Raw genomic sequence first — 23,393 nt, 5'->3', positions numbered from 1 at the left:
CAAGTGCTCTTTTGTAAGTTGGAATTTCCCTGGGCCTTTTTTCTTTTTGATCACCTTCCTGTGTTTGCACAGGTCATCCCACACTCCCTAGTGAAGGACTGTACACCAGCCTTTGATTAAGTTAATTGACTTCCTCACTGTGTATCTCCACCCCCTTCCCTCTCTAGAGTTCAGACACTGTCATGTCAACAGTGCTCTTAATTTTTTAACAATGGATGTGTAGATGTTACTGTAAATGATATGACATAACGAGACCTGGCATTCCGCAAGTAGTTTGACTCGACTGTGCCAGCTTCCTCACAGTAGTGTTTGACACCTACTTTGACCTTGAGAGACAGCCCAAGATGATACTTTACTCTTGACCCAACCTCTTCTGAGGTCAGGTTCCTTCTCTCTGAGGTACCCCAAAAGCAGTTACTCTTATTTTCAGCCTCCACAATGTATTCCAGTTACTTTAAATAAAAGCTGGGTTTTTTTGTGCTCAAAGTAGAGAAACTAGCTTTTATTTTGTGATTCTGTAACTGATTTTAGTTGCTTTACAAGAAGTTCTACTAGGTGGCCATAAAGTATGAATTGATGTATAGAAACATTATGTGCAGCTTGGCATAATTGCATGCCCACCCTAAAATCAGGCTGCCAGTGCTTTTCACAACCTGTTGGTTTAGACTTTCCGCATGTCTGTGAAAGTCTGCAGTATAGCCCAGGTTTTTCTTTTTCCTTCCCCTCTCTATCAATAAGCCATCTGTTGATAGTAATTTTTTCTTGCAGGTAGTGATGTATGGAGTAGGGCAATTTCTTCACTATTGTGGCATGACAGCATTGTTTTTGAGTCAATACCCAAAAATACAAAGTATTTATTCTTGTTGCACAGTGGCTCACAAAGTTCCTTCAGCTTTCTGATTGTCTTTGATACCATTTATAGAATGCTTCATTACCTTTGCAAATGAAAATGGTCCTGTTGCCAGGCAAGCAACGTAGCATAACTTAACATATTGTTAAACTCTCCAAGGTTTGTAGAGGAAGTACATTTGTATCTGTTGGGCAAGCCATCCATCACAACAGTGTTTTCTTACTTACTGTTTGCAATTGTCCTATTTACTTTTGTCCTTAAAATAGTGGCTTGTGTTGAGAAAGTTACATTTGACATTAATGTCGTGGAAAAAATATAAAAGTAAAATTGCTTTGGTATTCCAAGCATTGTATAAAGCACTGTTGTACTGAACCTTAGAAGTCTACACTGCACCCTTTTTAGTTTTGTGTGACTCTTTGGAAAGATGGTGAAAGAAAACAAAGCAAGTTAGTACAGATTGGCAGGGACATTGACTTTTTTTCTGCCTTTGTCATAGGATAGGGTGTAGATCACCTGCTAGGATCATCTGGGCATGTTTTGCCTAATCAATTCCCTGCCATTGCAGAGGCCTCAGAGATTGGTGGCACCTCAGGGCGATTTAGACGGTCTAGTGAAGACCTGCTAAATCGACGGCAGAGCGCTCTCTGGTCGACTCCGGTACTCCAGCTCTGAGAAGAGTAAGGGAAGTCGACCAGAGAGCGTCTCCCATCGACACAGTGCAGTGAAGACACCTGGGTAAAATGACCTAAGCTATGTCGACTACAGCTACGTTATTCACATAGCTGGAATAGCGTATTTTAGGTCGATTTATCCTTCTAGTGAAGACAAGCCCTTGGTCTCTCTTGTTCTCTGCCTATAGCACACAACAGTTTAGTCTCCTGAGAACTAAATTTAGTTCAGCTAAAGTCACTGGACTCAAAATATGAGTATCTAGGTAAAATTTAATGGGCTGTGATATGCAGGAGGTCAGATTAAAATAGATAATCTGATGGTCCCTTCTGGCATTAAACCATACAAAACAGATTTTTCTTCATTCTGTCATCATGCAAGTCAGTTTACAGAAGTATTATTTGAATAACCCAAGCTTGTCTTTTACCCACTGTACTGCAAATTAACTATTAATAGCATTAAGGAGACTACCATAGAAAATGATACACTTGTTTTTACATGCTACAGAGTTGGTAGTGACACAGCATGAGATAGTATTTTCATAACCATTTTGAAATTTGGACTTTGCCATTTGACTTGCAGTCTTTATAATTTTCTATGAAAAAGCTGCTCTGTGGGTATAGTATGAAAGGATGTTTTGCTACAAAACCTGACACTTCAGCAGAAACTACAAAAACAAAATAGCCGATTGTCTCATAGCTAAAAATGGATATCACAAATATAAAACTGCAAATAACTAAAAATTATTGATGGCGTAATTAGATAATGATGCATGAGAAGGTTTCAAAGTAACCTTCATATTTTTAAAATGTTTGGGTGCCTGTTTGTTCCTTGCAATAATTAAGGAACTGAAACCTTGAATGAGAATTCTGATTCAGACCTCAATGTGAATTTACAGCAGTAATAAATACTATTTAATCAAGTCTCCTGTGCTTTGCAGAATTGCACAAGGTGAGACTTGCATCTAAGTAGATATTAGTGTTGCTTATACATAAACCTTTTTAATTTTTATAAGTTTTATGAGACCTATATCTCTAAAGAAAAAGGATACTAATGCCCCAGTCCTCCAGATACTCCAGCATATTCAAGACATATCCTGCACATGCAGGGACTAGAGGAAAGATTTTGTGTTAAATTACTTTATTCTATGAATGATCTACAGGGTGAATTAAGGATATAACTCTAGATTATCCACTCTCATTGAAAAGGTATAGAGTGCTCATCTCAGAGTTCCCTTCATTTTCTCTTCAGTGCGATTGGACTTCCAACCTCACACTGATGGATGGGACTGTAACCTGGAAATCTGGGTTTTCCTGGAGAAACTAAAGTGCAACTTCAACTATCTTGGGTAATAGCATTTAGAACAGGGGTGGGCAAAATACGGCCTGCGGGCCAGATCTGGCCTGTCTAACATTTCAATCCAGCCTCCTCTGCCCCCTCGCGATCTCTGAGTCCAAGCCGCTAAAAGTCCTGCGGTGCAGCGAGGTGCTCAGGCAGGCTGCATGCCTGCCGTGGCACCATGCCATTCCTGGAAGTAGCCAGCTGCTGCTGGCACATCTCTGCGCGCCCCTGGCGTGGGTGGAGGTGGCTGTGTGTGCTGCCCCCGGCCCCAGCACAGTCCTCACAGCTCCCATTGGCTGGAAACTGGCCAGTGGGAGCTGCGGGGCCGGTCCTTGCGGGTGCAGGCAACGCACGGAGACCTACTGCCCCCCCCCCCCAAGGGGCACGCAGAGCCGTGCCAGCAGCAGTCAGCCACAGCTGCTTCTGGGAGCAGCGTGGGGCTATGGCAGGCAGGCAGGCAGCCTGCCTGAGCCCTGCTGCGCTGCTGGTTGGGAGCTGCCTGTGGTAAGCACCTCCCAGCCAGAGCCTGCACCTCGCACCCCCTCCTGCACCCCAACCCCTGTCCCAGATCAGAACCCCCTCCTGCATCCAAACTCCCTCCCAGAACTTGCACCCCCTCCTGCATCCCAATCCTCTGCCCCAGCCCGGAGCTCCCTCCTGCACCCAAACTCCCTCTCAGTCCCCACACCCCCTCCATTAATAGAGTAGAAATGTGTGGCCTGTGACGACTTACCAAAATTCATGGAGTGGCCCCCCTGTGAAAATTATTGCCCACCCCGATTTAGATCCTGCTTCTCCTTTGATCTCCTTCTTACCTCTTTATTCTACCACTACCAGATGAGGAACAGCAGTAACTCTTGGAAGATTTTTTTTTTTTAATCAGAATTCTGCCATGTGGGTGGGGGAGTATACAATCCAGGGGCAAGGCAGCAGCCATTGTTCACCCCCTTCTTGTCTTCGGAGCCCAGACTCTTCTTTTTTTTGGCACCTACTGAGAGACTTAGTTGCTGGAGGGAGAGCTGTTAGCCCCAGCACTCAAGTTGAAGTCCCCCATCTAGTTCTTCTGGCTTAAGTTTTTCCCTGGAACGAGTGAAGCACCTGATCTGCAGTTTCTGCCATGACTGTGAATTTTGTCTTTGTGGGTCCAGACTTAACTATTGAAAAATTTGGCCTAAATTGAATCTTTAGATCCACTTCCTCTTAGTAGATTGTGAGAATCTTCAGGCTGACTTATTGAAACCTCAAATTAGAGCCACTCTACACATGACCTACAGTAGACATACATAAAATTTTGAGTTTGTGCCCATTTTGCTTCTATACAAAGGTCTGAAAGTGTACAGTTTCAAAATTCTCAGCTTGTATTACCTTACCAGTATCAGTAATGTAAAGTCTGGCTTTTCCTGGCAAGTTGGAGGATTTCTTAGGTAATTTTTTTTGCTTTCTCAGCCCATAACTAAAGGCCTGGGGTGTTTAGTTAAAAATAGATGTCAGAAACAAAAGGCGTTTTAATGCAGTCTGAATAAAAATATTATCCTGTCAGTTAATGAGATGGATAGTATTTGTGATAATCCTAACACATCTCTGGCTATCCATATTCTCTAAGGTAGACAAGATGAGAGTTTCAAATAAAAAAAATAATTGAAAAGCCTTTTTAAAAATAAATCATTCCTTTGACTATCATAAAGAAACAAAAAGCATAAACTGTCCCTCTCCCCCCCTGAGGGCACCTTTAAAGTTATCCATTCATATTACATGCTCTTTAGAGTTGTGTGTAAATAATAAAATAATGTAAAAATTTGGAAAAAAATCCATCTGTTTAGAATTCAAAATCTTTTAAAATTTACAGTGTCTTTTGATTTTCTGAATTGTGAGCAAGTTAACAAACAATATACAATGAGAAATGCAAATACTAATAATAGGGCACAAACAGGGAAGCATAATAGATGAAATGGCCATGCATGGTTGTGCACTGCAAGAAATGTGGGTTGGGATTTGTTTTCTCAATGGCTATATTTTTTACATTTTGTAGTTTTGTTCTTTCCATCTGTTGTGTTATAAGGGTGCCCATCAGTGCCGTATCAGCTCGAGCTGAATGAGAAATGAAGTGCTATTTTCATTTAGTTTTTATTAAGCCTAAACTGTTGTTCTTTGTTTAGCTTAGAGCAATAAATGTAGATCTCCAGACTGATGCTGCCCTGCAAGTGGATATTTCAGATGCTCTTAGCGAGAGGGACAAAGTGAAATTCACTGTTCATACCAAGGTAAACCCAGCCTTGTATCTGGATGATGTGTAATTGTAATAAATTAACTAAAAAATGAGAAAGTAATAGTTTGTCATTCAAGATACATTGTCAGCCTCAAGTAATCAACAAAGAAAATTCAACATTCAAAAAATGTTGATTTAAAAGGTAAAACCATAACTTACTTACAAGAATTTACTTGAGATTCTCTATAGATTATTGTATTCTGCTTTGTGATTCCCACACTTACTTTGTTAAATTAGTGGCAGGCTTGCTGTTGGAGCCTTTCTATACACTCTTGTATTCCTCAGTGTGGTGTACATTGTTTTCTCCATTATTCACTACAGACTTGAACAATGTACTTCAGGCTAGTAGTATGTTCTGCCTCAGGTTTACTTTTTAATATTCTAAGTAACTTATAGATTGATTTGATGGTATATTGGTACTGTCATTTCACGGTGTTAGTACTATAAAATAGATTACTTTTATTTTACAAAACATTTAGAAGATAAATTGTTACTCAGGATGCAGCTTACTTTTAGTAGAATTTAAAGTTGTTTTACTGTTCTTCTAGTTTAGACTACTTTTCAGCATTGAGATTATAGAACATTTGAATACTTAAATCTGAAAAAAGCCCCCTTCTTTGCAGAGTTCTTTACCAAATTTTAAACAAAACGAATTTTCTGTTGTTCGGCAACACGAGGAGTTTATCTGGCTTCATGATTCCTTTGTTGAAAATGAAGACTATGCAGGCTACATCGTAAGTATTCTAAACCTTTCATTTTATTTGTCTTGTTCTTTTATAAAAAGCTGTAGACTGAGGACTTGATTATCACATGTACTGAGCACTATATCATTTAAAGCTAATAGGTGCTATAGGTGCTCTTCCTCTCTCAAAATCAGGCCCTGAAGTTTTACTACATTACGTTAGGCAGTTTCACAAAGTCAGATGTTGAAACAAATTCTTAGGTGAGCCAGTGTAATCTTTGTTATAACATGTTTTTTTGCATTGTGCCTGTCTCGTCTTTGCTCCAAGAATTTTGAGTGGCCTAATGTTGCATCTGTGTCGTTTAGTCTAAAACGTATTAAAACATAGAAGACACGTGAACTGTGAAACTTGGCATTCCTGTTTTCAGGAATTAATGTTTAACTTATTGTTTGCTGAGTTGAGTTTTTTGTTTCCTTTGTAGCTGGAATGGCAAGAGTTCAGTATTAAGCTGTAAAGTCATCAGTGCTCTTGGAATTTTGTTCCATTACTAATTGGAGGAGGAGGAGTAGAATCCATTTTCTACTCCTCCTAGAGTAGAAAATGAATCAATTTTCACTTTGGATTAATTCAAAGAAAATAGTGTATGTGGTTTAAAGTAGGACAAAGAAAACATAATACATAATTTAGAGGACTTCCCCCTTTGGACTTATTTCAGGCCTTCGGGGAATGGATGTCTCCGAAGTAGTTAGTTACATGATGAAAGAAGTAATTGTAAATGCAGCTAGCGTTAACATGAATACATTGATTTAAAATGGAAATATTTGACGTTTATCTTTTTGATGTTAATGTCAAAATAATATCTTTTACACATTTAATTGAAGGTTTTTTAAAAGCATTCAAAACTAAAATATTGGGGTTTTTTTTTTAGGGAAAAAAAAATCTTTGTTTAATACTTTTATGCACATTGTCCATCCTGATGCACCATTTTAATTGATCACAGATCTGATCATATTAATTTTTAATCCTGAAATGGAAGAGGTGAGAGGTACTTGAGAAGAATAAACCTGTTATCCTAGGCTATGTCTATACTTAATATGATATAGGCACACCAGCAGCGCTTTAGTGTAGACACTCACCACAGCGACAAGAGGGGTTCTCCTGTTTCTGTAGTTAATCCATCTCTCTGAGAGGCGGTAGCTAGGTCAATGGAAGAATTAGCGCAGTCTACACTCCGAGTTAGGTTGACCTTGCTACATCTGTTAAGGGTGTGGATTTTTCATGCTCCCGAGAGACTTAGCTATTCAGATGTAAATTTTCAGTGTAGACCAGCCCTTTGTCAGCTGGTTGCTGGTTTGTTAATGCTTTGAGATTAATTTTTCTGAGTTGCATAGTAAGGGCTTAAAGTGAAATGAGAAGTTGTTCTTAAACAGTTTATATTAACATGTTTAGACTTCAGCATACTTTTGCTTCCTGGTGTACAGTCTAGTTGAAAAATTCACACCCCTGAGAAATGTAGTTAAACTGACCTAAGCCCTGGTATCGACACCTTTGGGTGGATGGAAGAATTCTCACAGGGGTGGATTTACTACAGCGACAGAAAAACTCCTTCTGTCTCTGTGGAAAGTGTCTATGCTACAGCAGGATAGCTGCAGCTGTGCTGCTATAGTGCTTATAGCGTAGACATAGCCTTAGTAATTCAGGAACAGTTTAGATGAATTGTTTTAACTTAGTGCACCATATTATAAAATAATTGAAAGGTTAAATGGCCCAAAATTTTACCTACTGTATCTTTATTTACTGTATGTGAAGTTCGTATCTCTTTTCCAACAAATGTATTTTTTAATGCCAGCAGCCTAGCAATAACAACTTAGTGTGCAATGAATGGTAGAAAAATGACTCCAATTTCATGCTTTTTCAGAAAATATGAACGGAGGGCATTAAAACAATTTTTGAAAATACCTTGACAATGTCCCCTTTGTTTAAAAGAAACATCAGAATAGTTAACAGAAGTTAATTAAGTGAATCAGAAATGGTGTTTAATTTTCATAAGGCCAGCTGTAAGTAGATTATTGGACCCAGAAAATAACATTTTAGTAATATGAAAGGAAACCATGACTTGAAAATGGGGCACTGGGCTAGTATGCTCCATAAATTGTTCATCAGGTGACTTTTGGCCATAAGGGTATTAACGATGAGCAGGGAGGAGAACAGCAGAAGTTCAGGTCTAAAAAGTTTTAAGCAACTTAGGCCATGTCTACACTACAGCGTTAAGTCGACGATCATAAATCACTTTAATAACATCGGTGGAGTACGTCCACATAGTGTTCTTTGTGTTGGCTTGAGTGCGTCCACAATCGTTGCTCTTGCATCGACAGAGAGAGCATTGCATCATGGGTAGCTATCCCACTGTGCAACTTGTCACCCTTTGCCACTGGGAGTTCTAGGAACCGATCGCGGTGAATCATGGGGACATGTTCGCCATCCTGTGATGCAGTTCTTTCCGTTCCATCATTCCATGGGCTTCCTACTTCGTTTTGTGCCATTTTTCAGCAGCCTTTGTAAACTCTGTGCCTGCTGTCTCTGCCTGACAGCATAGATCCTGAGCTGCTGACCATTCTGGTGATGAGCATTATGAACGCAACGTGGCTGGTACTGCAGTATTTCATGGGCTGCGAAACAGAGTGAATCAGTGGTGTCTGTCCTGCTGTCTGCCAGGGAAACAAAAAACTCAAGATTGCTGCTGGTATTCACGGAATAGTTTGCCACAGTGGAGTCTTGGTACTGGGCTCAGGAAACAAGTACTGGGTGATGGGATTGCATTATGATGCATGCATGGGATGACGAGCGGTGGCCTCAGAACTTTTGGATGCGCAAAGCCACCTTCCTGGAACTGTGTGTGGAGCTTGCCCTAACACTGTGGTGCAAGGACACCAGAATGAGAGCTGCCCTCACTGTGGAAAAGGGAGTGGTGATTGCTGTGTGGAAGCTGGCAACTCTAGACTGCTACCGGTCAGTCACAAATCAGTTTGGAATTGGAAAATCCACCGGGGGGAGGTTGGTGATGCAAATGTGCAGGGCCATTCATTGCCTCCTGCTATGAAGGACTGTAACTCTTGGTAATGTGCAGGAAATAATAAATGGCTTTGAGGCAATGGGATTCCTTAGCTGCGGCAGGGCGACAGGTGGAAGACATATCCCAAATTTGGCCCGCTACCATTTTGTGATGGAGTACAACAACTGAAAGGGATACTACTCCATGATCCTGCAGGTGCTGGTGGATCACCATGGCTGTTTCACTGTCATAAATGTGGGGTGGTCAGGGAACGTGCATGATGCATGCATCTTTCGGAACACTGGACTGTATAGAAAGCTGCGCGCTGGGACTTTCTTTCCAGATCAGAAGATTCTAATGGGGGATGTGGAAATGCCCATAGTGATCCTTGGAGACCCGCCTGCCTCTTGCTCCCGTGGTTCATGAAGCCTTACACTGGGAACCTAGACAACAGCAAGGAGCACTTTAACAACAGGCTCAGCAGGTGCTCAATGACCATTGAATAGGCCTTTTGCCGGTTAAAAGGTTTCAGGCACTGTCTTGTTGGCTGGTTAGACCTCAATGAGGATAATATTCTGATGGTCATTGCGGCCTGCTGTTCTCTGCATAATACTTGTGAAGTGTGTGTGTGTGGGGGGTGGGGTTGGGGGGAATTTCCCCAGGCGTGGACCACTGAGGCCAAGCGCCTGGCTGCTGATTTTGAGCAGCCAGATACAAAGGCAATTAGAGAGGTGCAGCGGGAGGCTGTTTGAATCAGGGAGGCTTTGAAGGAGCATTTTGACAGTGATTCCCAGTAATGCATCTTTATATGATGCATTTGGCCAGGCAATGTTTACTTGCTGCCTGTAGTGCTTGCTTCCTGATCATTAATTGCAAGGAGCAAATATTGCTACTTATAGCCACTGTGTTTGAGCGATGTATGTATATCACAAATAAAGACTCATTTTATTTCAAAGACTCAACTTTAATAATGGGATAAAACAAACTTTTGATCAAATAGGGAATATGAAAACGAGGAACAGTCTCACGGTAGAGCTCTCACAGCTGGGTGTAACTCCAGCTTTCGTTGGAAAATCAGTCCCTATGTGTGGAATGCACGGAGTACTGTGAGGGACTGGGAACATGTGAGAAATGTGGTGGGAAAGTTTGGAGAGGGCATGGACTGGAGTTCTGTAGTGGCAGGAGGGAGAGTTGGGCATGGATGTGCTCAGATTGCAGGTTAATAAGGGACTTCAACATCGCTGTCTGGCCCTTCAGGAACTTTATCATCTGCTCCTGCCCCTGTGTCCTTTCATGGCTATCAAGCCTGAGTCTGTCTTTGATTGTCTCCCTCCATGCTCTGGCTTGGCTATGTGCTGCATCTGTTGAATCCAGCATTTTGTGAAACATATCCTCCTTACTCTTCCTGGGTTGCTACCTTATCTGATGGAGGCGCTCTGCTGTTTTGGAGTAGTAGGTCCTCAAGGGCACATCTGCAGAAGCCAAAGAAACGATGAACAGACACAGTATTATGAATGTGCTCCCAGCCATGAATCACAAAATGTACACACACCTCTTACTCACTGTCCCATGGCTAACACAGAGGTCAGCACGAGTCCCGATTATGGGGTGGGGTGGGCAAGGGAGAATGGGCAAGAAGGGACAAAGGGTGGTTTGCGAAGTGGGTTACTATAAGTGTCCAGCGAGCCTATTCTGAATATTTGTACCCTTTTCCACAGGCTAGCGTAATCTAATCTTATATCTCACTCCTAAGGGTGCATCTTCTGCATGCGTGTGGCTTCAAACCAACTCGGTTTGCCGCTCGCCTGTGTGCCGCTCTGTTCCCTGCAGAAATAATTGCTGGGTTGCACGGCAACATTTCGTATAGCAGGGAGAGAAACAAGGCAGGTCTCCCAAGGAACCTTCGGCAGAGGAATGCAGAATACCTACAGGAAAGCTTCCTAGAGATTTCTATGAAGGATTCCCAGGACATCCCTGTGTACATTAACAAATTTTTCTGCTGTGACCCCACTGCGTAGATGGGGCTTTGTTGTTAATTTCTCTCTTATCCATCCCTACCATATATAAAAGTACATGAGAGCTCAATCTCCTCTCACCATGCAGTATCAAAGCAAAATGAGCACTTACTGGAGCTCCCCTCTCCTGGCGTGCAGGATGCAGAGCTGGAGTGCTAAGACTGGCTAGACCTCTCTGGAGTGGCGGAGAGGTCCTGACTTGCTGCACCACTGGACGACCCTGCCAGTACTCCACATCATCCTCCAGCTCCACTTCCTCATCGAAATCGAGTCCGCTGGCTGCTCTCCAAAGTATCCATGGGGCTCTTGGTGATGTAGCTGGGGTCGCCACCACGGAGGCATGCAGCTCCTTATAGAGCAATGGTTGGCCTCCCTTGCCTTTTGGTACGCCTGCCTCATCTCCTTGATTTTAGCATGACACTGCTGTGTGTCCCTTTCATGCCCCTTCTCCTGCATGCCACTAGCAATCAGCCCGTAGGTTTCAAAATTTCTATGACTGGCGCAAAACTGCGACTGCATAGACGCCTCCTCTCCCCATGTACTCAGCAGATCCAACAGCTCTAGTGTGCTCCATGCGGGAGAGCATCTGCTGCATAAAGCCAGCATGGTCAGCTGGGAAGATGCTGTATAAATTGTCCACACTGAGCAAACAGGAAGAGGAATTTCACTAATTCCTGGGCCTTTAAACAGGGGAGGGGCACATATCTGTGTACCTTCAGGGCAGCAGAGTTTGAACCTGTCAAGGCTGTATCCCCATTTTGAACTTTAGGGTACAAATGTAGGGGCCTGCATGAAAACTTCTAAGCTTAACTACCAGCTTAGCTCTGGTCCGCTGCCACCATTTCAATGCATTCCCTCCCTGGGAAGCCTTGAAAAACCTTCACCAATTCCCTGGTGAATACAGATCCAAACCCCTTGGATCTAAAACAAGGAGAAATTAACCATTCCCCTCCTTCCTCCCACCAACTCCTGGTGAATCCAGATCCAAACCCCTTGGATTTTAAAACAAGGAAAAATCAATCAGGTTCTTAAAAAGAAGGCTTTTAATTAAAGAAAAAGGTAAAAATCATCTCTGTAAAATTAGTATGGAAATTAACCTTACAGGGTAATCAAACTTAAAAAGCTTAGAGGACTCCCCTCTAGTCTTAGGTTCAAAGTACAGCAAACAAAGATAAACACTCTAGTAAAAGGTACATTTACAAGTTGAGAAAACAAAGGAAAACTAACACGCCTTGCCTGGCTATTTACTTACAAGTTTGAAATAGGAGAGACTTGTTTAGAAAGATGTGGAGAACCTGGATTGATGTCTGGTCCCTCTCAGTCCCGAGAGCGAACACACTCACAAACAAAGAACACAAACAAAAGCCTTCCCCCCCCTCAAGATTTGAAAGTATCTTGTCCCCTTATTGGTCCTTTAGGTCAGATGCCAGCCAGGTTACCTGAGCTTCTTAACCCTTTACAGGGAAAAGGATTTTGGAGTCTCTGGCCAGGAGGGATTTTATAGTACTGTACACAGGACAGCTGTTACCCTTCCCTTTATAGTTATGACAGAACCGCTGGCCAGAGCGGTCATGATGGACTTTGTGGGACACCTGGAGGCCAGTTAAGGTGACATAACCAACTGAGGTGTCTACACTGATGCTGCATCGCTCTAACTGTGTCGCAAAAAGCTCTATGCCAGTCATAGAGGTGATTTTTATTATGTCAGCATAGCAGAGGAGTTACGTCGGCGGGAAGAGTCTTTCAGTGTGTGCACCTCCACTGTTTTGTCGACAAAAGCCGACTTTTGTCAATAAAACTGTGTAGTGTAGACAAGGCATTACTGTGCCCTTATTTGAAGGGCTTTAGCTTTGACTAAGAAGGTGAGGAATTCAAAAGTACTCTGAATCATTTCCCAGATTCCACCGGCACCCCCTAGGCCTGACTTTGATGCTTCAAGGGAAAAACTACAGAAACTTGGAGAAGGAGAAGGATCGATGACTAAGGAAGAGTTCACCAAGATGAAACAAGAACTGGAAGCGTATGTATATTTTATTCAGTGCTCTGTGTGTGTGTGTGTGTGTGTGTGTGTGTGTGTGTGTGTGTTTCAATGGCCTTTTAGTGCTCTCTGCTATTCCATGCTTCTAATCATTTCACAACAGTGATCCCTTCCGGAAGATGCAGGTTTGAGCATCCACAGTTACCACGTAACCAGTGTTATCATAATGATCATGATCAGAGCCATCAGGAAAATTGTAGAAATTATTGCCCAGAATTGTAGGAATTGTATAAAGGGGTAATAAAAATACACACTGAAAATGGAAAACAAAGTTAGCTTTTTTTGTTTTGTTTTTACAAAGAATCCTTCAAGAATAAACTGTAAAGGCGAGGTATTAGATCTTAACTAACCTTTTCCTTTACAGATCATTTATGAAGGCAGTTTCAATCAGACTTTGATAACCTGCTTTTCTGTTTTTACTATGTACTTGCATAAACCTTTTGTTTCACCATGAATATGGACTGAGCTGCTTTCTTTGCATGTGCCCTAGTAATAACTAAAAATGCAAATTTTACTTTCTAGCTTTAGTTACTATTAGTGACAGACATAGGCGAGGCAGAAGAGCTCTCACATCTGTGTGAAGTAATAGGACCTTGTACAACCACAGTAGTTAGTTGTTAATGTGCAATTATCAAACTTCTGTTCTGTAGAACTGGAAATTTGGTAACTGCCTGACATGTTTTTTTATTGGGAATACATAATTTTACAGTAGGAGAGTTTCTTGGAAATAGTGACTTCCCTGGTTATGCAGTTGATAGCGATTGGAGGATTTGTTGTAAGGTTTAGTACTCTGTGTTGAGTCATATAGGAAAGTCTTTTTCCTTACTCCATCCCCTTTCTTTTATCTCATCCATGGACCTCTTTGCTCTTTCTCCTCCCTTCCTGATTTCAGTTTTCATGTGTATATTTACACTGCTACTAGATTACTTCTCTCCAAAGCACTGAACTGGCAAGAAAATAATTAGCACTTCTCAGCATCCAGCTGCTGTGAGCTAGTGTATTAAAAGTACTGTATTAGACTGATGTGCAAGAGATGGTTTGACAGCAGAGGAAATATACACTTGTACTTCATACACCAGAAAACTGGAAATTAGCAGAGCACAATAAATATTGAAGAATCTGTGATTTTCCAGCGGCCCTGATCATGATTCTTTTGTGGTCTGGTTAGGGGTTGGATAACACAGAAACCTTGGGGTTTCTTCTACTGCCACCTCCATCCTCTGCATCCTTCTTTTTTGTCTTCACTGAATGACTACTGCTCTCACAGAGATCAAACACCTCCCAACACTGATCCTGCTGGTTTGCTGGTATGTAAATCTTATGATCCCTCCTTGCACGTAGTGGAAGCAAGTGTGTCAATTATCTAAGCCATTTCATTGTTAACTTGAGGGGGAATAAAAGAAGCCCCTTTCCTCTTATCTCTGTACAATCAATGCAGTTTACTAAACATGTCAGTTAATTGAATTTACAAAATAAAATAAACGGTAGTAAACTAGTATTGATAAGAGTAGATGCTCCTCCTCCTGATTAATCTTTTGTTTGCACCATAAACTAAGCTCCAGTTATTGCCTTAAAATCTAGTTTGGTTGAACTGGGCAACTGACTTAACATGATACTTGGCTTTTGATATATGGCAAAACCTCAGAGTTATGAACTGATTGGTCAACCACACACCTCACTAGAAACCAGAAGTATGCAATCAGGCAGCAGCAGAGACAAAACAAAAAGCAAATACAGTACAGTACTGTGTTAAACATAAATTACTTAAAAGAAAAAGGGGGAGGGGGGATAAAAAAAAGATTTGACAAGATAAGGAAACCTGTTTCTGTGGTTGTTTTGTTTAAATTAAGATGGTTAAAAGCAGCATTTTTCTTCTGCATAGTCAAGTTTCAAAAGCTGTATTAAGACACTCTTCAGTTGTAAACTTTTGAAAGAACCACCATAGCGTTTTGTTCAGAATTACAAACATTTCAGAGTTATAGCCTCCATTCTGAGGTGTTCGTAATTCTGAGGTTCTACTGTACTAAATTTTACGACTGTTCTAAAATTGAAATTAAGCAAAAGATCCGTGTATATAGAACCCAACATGTGTTAGGCACTTTAGACATGGAATAAGATTCCTGATCCAAAGAGCTTGCAAGCTAAATGGACAAAATACAGACAAATGAGTTAAGGGGAGCAAACAGGCAAGATGGTGATAGAGGAAGGACTATTCAGAATAGGCTATGTGATTGCTTGTGTTGTACAGTTTTGCATCTTTTTAGTTTATGGGAAGGCTAAATGGGGTTATACTTCCAGTGGAACTAACATAGAGATGGAATTTGTATCCTCATTTAAAGGACCTGTAATATTTGTTGTATTTATCTCTATATGTCTGCTTATGTAATATGATAAAGGATTAAATTTTTCTCCATGTATTAACATTACCTTCTTAGTGCACACATTAAATACCACATAATATACTAACATCAAGTACATCAAAGGTTAGGGTAAAATATTTTAGCATTCCTTAGTTTTGTCTGTGTACGAGGATGTTTCTAATTTCTGCAGTCGGCTTAATCAAAAATTAATTGTTTCAGGTGGAATTTTTATTCTTTATTGTGTAGTCACTGTACTTGTTTTTTGTTTCCAGTGAGTATCTGGCAATATTCAAGAAGACAGTTGCAATGCATGAAGTGTTCTTGTGTCGTGTGGCAGCACATCCTATCTTGAGAAAAGATTTAAATTTCCATGTCTTCTTGGAATATAATCAGGATGTGAGTATTGAAAACTGATTCAGTAGCAAAAGTAATCAAGATGTACTTTCATGATACGATTGAAAATGGGTAGACACTTATCTCCCGAAATAATTTACAGTGATTCCTTAACCAAACCTGTTTGGATTTAGAATTTAAAAAAATAAATTAGCTGGCCCTGTCAAAGTTCATTTTTCTGCCATCTGGGAAATTGGTATTCAGGACCTAATTTATAGTTTTTTGAACTGTAGCCCGGTCATAAAAAATATTTATGGGAGACTAGCAACACTTTTTAATCAGTCACCATTTGCTATGGCTCAAGAAGATATTTTCTTACTCATTCTCTTGATTGATTTCAGGTGTTTTGAAAGAGAGAGCATGATGAAACAAACTGCCATTATCACGGTTTTGTAAAACTTGAGTGTGATTAGTTCTCATCAAGACAGGATTCCAACAGTAACTCTTTGATTAAAATTATGATGGGTAAAAGGTTCTGTTATACTGAGGAATAATCTGTAGCTTAACAGGGTTGTTAAATATTATGCCAAGATGACAAAAATCTCTGAGAAGCAGAATAGTTTTGTGATTGCTAAACTAGTTAGATATATGGAGAAGTAACCAATACAAGCTGTCTTCATACTGCGTTGGAATTGGAATCCTAATATTGGGCTAGTGAAGTGGACGCTGTTATGTATTGTAACTTGCCTAAAAACCTATTTCTGAGATGATGGTGTATATTGTCTAAATAGTGGTGCCTCAATTACTTTTTAAAATAACTAATTGTATCTACACCGCGACCCGATATAACATGAATTAGGATATAACGCGGTAAAGCAGTGCTCCGGGGGGGCGGGGCTGTGCACTCCGGCGGATCAAAGCAAGTTTGATATAACACGGTTTCACCTATAACGCAGTGAGATTTTTTTTTTTTGGCTCCCGAGACAGCGTTATATTGGGGTAGAGGTGTATATATCTTGCACTACCTTCAATGTTGAAAATTGAAAATAAAATTAAAACCAAACCTCAGGTAATTGATTTTTTTTTTGTTAACTTGAAACATGACTTTTGGTTCTTTGATATATAGAAGGTCAACTCAGTACTTGCTGCAGAAGACGCACAGCTGGTACAGGAATTCTGGCCACACAGATCTGGAAAGTTAGGTGGACAGAAAGGATGTGAGGAGATGGTGTGGGAAGGATGATTTCAGTGGAAGCATGGAGGAATTGGATTAGAAGTTCCTGAAGATGAAGTAATTTGCAATTGTAAGCAGCAAAGGAAGAGCAGAACCTAGTGGCATTAGCTAACTTGTCAGTAGCTTCCTTTCATTGTGTGTAAAAAAATGAGGACATTTGAGAATGAATGTAGTTGAAATGATACAGATACATTCAGTATTCTTCCCAAATACTATGGAGTTGCATGTTTTCCCAAAACTCACATTAGATATTAAAGGAAGTCTGGTCGATAACTAGTACAATGCAAAATGTTGTAGTAATACTTGGTGCATCGTCCACATTATTTATACAATGGACTGCTAGGCAAACAGAAATCAACCTGGTACAAGACTTGCAGTTTGTACTATAATTTCTAGCTCCTCTAAGTGCAAAAATGAATTCACTGCTTTTATTGTCTTCAGAGAACATGCTAACTTGAGATGTGAACTTGTCTTTCAGTTGAGTGTTCGTGGGAAAAACAAGAAAGAGAAACTTGAAGACTTCTTTAAAAACATGGTTAAATCAGCAGATGGTGTCATTGTTTCAGGAGTAAAGGTGATTCATCTCTAGCAATGTTAATAAAATGTTTAGTAATTTTTTGAAACTGTATCTCTTTGAACTGAAATCAAATATGTTTACAAAAGGAGACAAATACCAAATGCATGCCAAGTACATTTCAGGGCTTCACAAATGTATTCTACACTTGTTAGAGGTAGATACAAAAGAGGTGAAGGTGGAGGGAGTTGGGGCCGCACCAGCAAAGCCCAGGTGTAGCAACTTGATGAGATGTCTAGCCCCTTGCAACACTAGCTACTGAGAAGGGTGCTGTCCTGGGACCCTTTCTGGAGGTTTCATCATTCATATTATTCTCTTCTGGATAGTAGGAATTGTAATCTTAGGGCTTGTCTTCACTATGGGGAGATTGACGCTGCTGCAATCGATGCAGCAGGTGTCGATTTAGTGGGTCTAATGAAGACCCACTAAATCGGTGGCAGCACAGTCTTCAGTCAACCCCGGTACTCTAGCTCTCAGAGAAGAATAACGCAAGTCGACCGGAGAGCGTCTTCTGTCGATGGCACAGTGCAGTGAATCATTTAGGCATAAGTTGACCTAAGCTACGTTGACTCCAGCTACGTTATTCATGTAGCTGGAGTAGCGTAACTTGGGTCAACTTACCCTGGCATTGAAGACAAGCCCTTAAAGTTGCATGTCTGCCTGCTGGAAAGAGGCTTTGGATCTTCTCCCACCCCTACCCCAATCACCTTCCAGAACTATCTAGCTGCTTCACAGGGAGGGCATTCACTGTTTTATCCCTTCTCCAGCCTTTTTTTTGGTGGGTATGTGTGTTGGGGGGGGTGGAGTGGGTAGGGGCCATTTCCCTCCCCCAATGAATAACTCTGATACCTGCTTTTGTTAAGAACATAAGAATGACCATATGGGGTCAGAACAATGGTCCATCTAGGTTTCATCAAGGAGTATCAGATGTGAAACAGCAGGAAGGTATTTAAGAAGCCAGCTCAAAGAGTTCCTCTTACACAAACATTCAGGTCTTGAGCAGTCCAGGCAAACAACGCATGTCACAACGAAGCGTAAACTTGTTCTTCATAATAATTTTAAAAACAATACTAGCTGTCTATTTAATTTTAAAAACAGCAAAAAAATATCCACCTCCGTTTCCATTTCTTATAAGGAGTCTTGAAGTTTAAATCTCCTCAGTGTGATAGATATACTTGCTTTGATCTGCTTAGCTCTTGGAAGTCCAGGAGCTCTGGGCTGGTGACCCGTGCTGCCCAGGGTCCCTAGGGACAGCTCTGTCCACCATTAGGGAATTTTTTTCCTGAGAACCCCCTGTAACATTTTGCGAACCCCCCCAGGGGTTCACGAACCCCAGTTTGGGAACCACTGATCTAGACCAGTGGTTCTCAACCTATCCAGACTACCCTTTGCATACTCCAAATTTCACTTCACTTAAAAACTACTTGCTTACAAAATCAGACATAATACCGAAGTGTCACAGCACACTATTACTGAAAAATTGCTTACTTTCTCATGTTTACCATATAATTATAAAATAAATCAATTGGAATATAAATATTATACTTGCATTTCAGTGTATAAAGTATATAAAACAGTATAAACAAGTCATATGAAATTTTAGTTTGTACTGACTTTGCTAGTGCTTTTTATGTAGCCTGTTGTAAAACTAGGCAAATATCTAGATCAGTTGATGTATCCCCTGGAACACCTCTGTATACCCCCAAGAATACACGTACCCCTTGTTGAGAACCACTGATCTGGACCATCCTTGATGGGTGTTTTTCTAACCTGTTCTTAAAAACCTCCAATCATGGAGATTCCACAACCTCCCTAGGCAACTTGTTTCAGTGCTTAACTACCCTTACAGTTAGGAAGTTTTTTCTACTGTCTATTCTAAATCTCCCTAGCTGCAATTTAAGCCCATTACTTCTTGTCCTGTCTTTAGTGGTTAAGGAGAACAATTTATCACTCTCCTCTTTATAACAACCTTTTCATACTTGAAGACTGTTGTATCCCCCCTCAGTCTTCTCTTCTCCAGACAAAACAAACTCAGTTTTTTAATCTTTCCTCGTAGGTAATGTTTTCTAGATCTTTAATCATTTTTGTTGCTCTCTCTGGACTTTGTCTGATTTGTCCACGTCTTTCCCAAAGTGTGGTGTCCAGAACTGGATGCAATACTGCAGTTGAGACCAGATATCTAACTATTTCACAAACCAGATGGATGGTAATGAACCTTCTCCTTCACTGCTGGTTTGAGTCATAATAGAACTGGTGACTCAGAGGTGGAAGGTACTTATTACAACCGCCCTAATAAATTACAAATGCATTATGAAACACCACCTCTTAAAAATCAGTTTTTCTTTCACCTATCTGCTAACCATGTGTTCAGGATTCTAGGTAGGTATAATACTTATTATCATAAAGCCAGGATTCTAGGTAGGTGCAACACCTATTATCATAAAGCCTAAAACATTGCAGGCAAACATCAAATCTTGCGGGACTTGGCAGGTAAGTGAAATAGAAACTGACTTTCATATAGGGTGTTTTACAAAATAAGTATAGAGTTCACTTACAAGTATCATAAAGTATTTAATTGTACACAGTCATGATTGTATACTAAATTTTATGTGTCATTATTATAGACAGCTGAATCAGTGTTCTAAATACTGTTTTGTCTTTTAGGATGTAGATGACTTCTTTGAACATGAAAGAACATTCCTTGTAGAATACCATAACCGAGTCAAAGATGCTTCTGGCAAATCTGATAAAATGACAAGATCACACAAAAGTGAGTTTCTGCTCTCTGGGGGGGAGCCCCATTAATTGTAGCACACACTAGAAAATTTTCTAATTCTTTGTGATTGGCAATGACCTTCCTTTGATAACTTGCCTCACATGCAAGGAAGAGTAAAATTCTCAGGGAGTACAAATGTCTTTATGCAAGCAGAAGTAAACATAAGAGTGGCCTTACTGGGTCAGACCAAAGGTCCATCTAGGGCAGTATCCTCCCAACAGTGGCCAATGCCAGGTGCCCCAGAGGGAATGAACATAACAGGTAATCATCAGGTGATCCATTCCGTCGCCCATTCCCAGCTTCTGGCAAACAGGCTAGGGATACCATCTTTGCCCATCCTGGCTAATAGCCATTGGTGGACCAAAGACTAATCAGATCTTGGAATAACATATCTCTGGGTGTAACTAATGCTTGGGTGGGTGCCATGGTCAAGAGGCAAGGAACAGAGCCGGCCTGGAGTGCAAGGTCCTGGAAGGGAACTTGGGGCAATCGTGGGGGGAGGCAGCGGGGCCTGGGGAGGCAGCGGGGGCCAGGGGTGATGGGGAGTAGGGCGGGGGAAGCAATGGGGGCTGGGGCAATGAATGGTGGATCGGGGGAGGCAGCAGAGGCCTGGGGCACCAAAACACAAGTTTGCCGAGAGTGCCGTTTTCCCCATGGCTAATGCTGTACTAGACCAGTTGGAATTAGAATAATCTGCTTTTGCACCGGAGACAGTTTGATTCTTCATACCATCTCTTTTGGGGATAACTGAAACATGTATTTAACCTTTAGTTAAATTCTATGAATTTTAAAGTGCAGAGGTGGGTGGTACAGCTACATTCATGATTAAATTCTGTCATAAACCTGTGGGGAGAACTTTAGATCTGCCTGCAGTTACCTGGGTTCAGTTTGTGCCACACAAGAAATTACATTTCTTTACTCAACCTCAAACTCATCTATGCTTCTTCAACCAAAAGTGGCAGTCATAATATGTCAGGGGAGTGGAGAGGTTTGGGAAATTTTGGCATGCCAAAATTTGGGGACTATTGGCGACCTTAAGTTCAGGAAGGAAATAAATTTCTCCTTCTGCAATTGCCCAGCTTCAGTCTTGGAAGGTGCCATTGGTATTAATCAGCTTGGAAACTTCTAGTAAGCAGTGTTTGTTGGGGCCATGTGTGCACCCACCCTCTTCCCCTCAGTGAATTCCAAGGGCATAAAAGCAGGCATAGACCTACCTGTGTCCTTCAGACTGCTAAAAGAGCAGTGGGATGGCACAGCTCAGTGTTCTTGATGCATCCCTCATTGGGTTGGTTTGTCCTTATCCTCTCTAGGTATTTTTGTTTGTGAACAATTAAATAGGATTTTTTTAAGAGTAGCTCTTTTTTCCCCCAGTGTTTGCATATTTTTTTCAAGTGTCATCGCGGCTCAGCTCTTTTGCACTGCCATACCATCCTTTTTCAGTATGGTTCTGTTTTATCTTTGTTTTTCTTTCCCTTTTGTTAGGGTCTGCTGACACAATGGCACCATGGTGAGGTGACTAGGAAGGCAGGCCTTTCAAGCCTTGCGCTTCATAAAACACTTTGACACTGGTCACTGAGGGTTATGTGCAATGTCTGGTAACTGGGAGACAGTCACAATTTGAATAGATGTTTGATCTATCTTGCTTTCTCTTATGAAACCTGAAAAGATTAGTAGGGTCATCTTTAAACTGCTGTTGGAAGAGACTTAAGGAGCAAGCTGTGGAGTCTGGTAGAATCTGCATTAAAAGGGCACTTTAATGTCAAAGACCCTTTGCAAGAAGTGACTGCTTACGGGCCTCGCAAAAGTGGGTGAAGTCCCTGTTTTTGCCCATGTTAAAGATGTAAAGATTGGTGACAGCCGCACCTCTGCAGTAGCTCAAAGTAGCACTTTCTCAGGGAAGAACTGGGGAAAGGACATCTATATTTGCTGTAAACTGTGATTGGCTTATAAGAGTTCGGTCTTCATAGGGAGTGTCTTCTGCCCTAGGAAAAGCGCAGTATTCTTGGGAATTCACATAAACAGAGTCCTTTTTAATCCCAGCACAAAGGTGGGGATTGGATTTCCGAGCTTTCTTGCCAGAGGACAATTCCATATGCCTCCCTTGGTAATAGTAATTGACATCTGTGGAGTGTGTTGAGGTGCTTACCTCAGCTCACTGTTCGAGACTTGCAACCCAAGGTGGTGCTGTTTAGTTCCAGCCTGAGTTATGCAATTTCAGTTCTCCATTGTCCTAGAACTGAGAACCGAACTGCAAATCTTGCATCCCAGTTTACCAGAACTTTTGTCTCAGAATTAGGGCAAGATTCTTCACCCAGATTCTGATTCTCTTCTTAGGCTGACAGCTAGACTTCTGGATTTCTGGGAACATTAAATTGAGTATTTTGTCAAAGTCAAGAGGTTATATTGGAAAACAGGAAGCCGTTGATCAGGAAAACCTACTTGATGAAATGGAAGGGATTTTCCTTCTGAGCAAGTCAGAAAAGAGTAGATCCAAAATGGCCTTCCATTACTTCTGATTTTGGGTCTTCTGCTACATATATGTCAAAAATATGAGCTACCACCCTTCATCTGTCTGCCATTTCAACTTTCCACTCTCTAGTGCATAGACTGTTGACCTTTGCTGGCCCTGCAGTAATGCAGTTTGCCAAAGACTTGCTCCATGTAATCCTTCTTCTGTGTGAACCACTTTTGTTAATGGGATCTGAAACCGGTACTTATGAAGCTAATGGAGGCCCTGGTTCAAACTCCTGTCAGACAGTCTTCGTACAATTTCTCTGAAGATTGCATTCTGCATAGCTGCGTTAAGAGCCCAGATTGCTAGTGAGATCCAGGCCCTTATGACTTATGTTCCGTAAGAATGGCCCTGTGTCCTGACTACAAATTCCTGTCTAAAGTGGTTTCAAGTTTCCATTTTAACCAGACCCTTAACTTTCTTGTATTTTTCACTAAACTTTACTCACATCTAGCAGAGGTTAGATGCCATACTAGATGACATCAAGAAGGCCCGTGGTTATTACCTGTCTAGGACCAGGACAGGATCTGTAACTCTCCTAGTTTTATTTCCAATGTACCACAAAAATATGAGGGTCTGGTAGCAAGAGACTGACCAAACTCAAGAGATCAAAGGTTCATAGATCCTAATGGTTGAGAAACTCTGAGGTATCGTAGTGGCCAGTCCAATCAAATGGAGCCTGGGGACTGA

General features: G+C 41.2%; 1 protein-coding gene across 3 annotated transcripts in view; it reads left to right on the top strand.

Moving 5' to 3' along the window:
* Positions 1–23,393, top strand: part of SNX6 (sorting nexin 6) — a 49,281-nt gene that overhangs the window by 2,563 nt on the left and 23,325 nt on the right. For 2 of the 3 annotated variants that reach the window (XM_005285328.5, XM_024101926.3), the window contains 6 exons: positions 5,017–5,121; positions 5,750–5,860; positions 12,775–12,896; positions 15,547–15,670; positions 17,320–17,415; positions 20,080–20,185. In XM_005285328.5, the coding sequence (XP_005285385.1) occupies positions 5,017–5,121; positions 5,750–5,860; positions 12,775–12,896; positions 15,547–15,670; positions 17,320–17,415; positions 20,080–20,185 (664 nt within the window). Of the gene's footprint in view, positions 1–2,770; positions 2,868–5,016; positions 5,122–5,749; positions 5,861–12,774; positions 12,897–15,546; positions 15,671–17,319; positions 17,416–20,079; positions 20,186–23,393 lie in introns of all 3 variants that reach the window. The other variant, XM_065593259.1, reaches the window with a different exon arrangement.

The sequence above is a fragment of the Chrysemys picta genome, chromosome 4 (assembly GCF_011386835.1).
Source record: "Chrysemys picta bellii isolate R12L10 chromosome 4, ASM1138683v2, whole genome shotgun sequence".
Classification (NCBI taxonomy): domain Eukaryota; kingdom Metazoa; phylum Chordata; order Testudines; family Emydidae; genus Chrysemys; species Chrysemys picta.
Note: the sequence above shows the minus strand (reverse complement) of the source record. Positions and strands in the feature narration are given on the sequence as shown.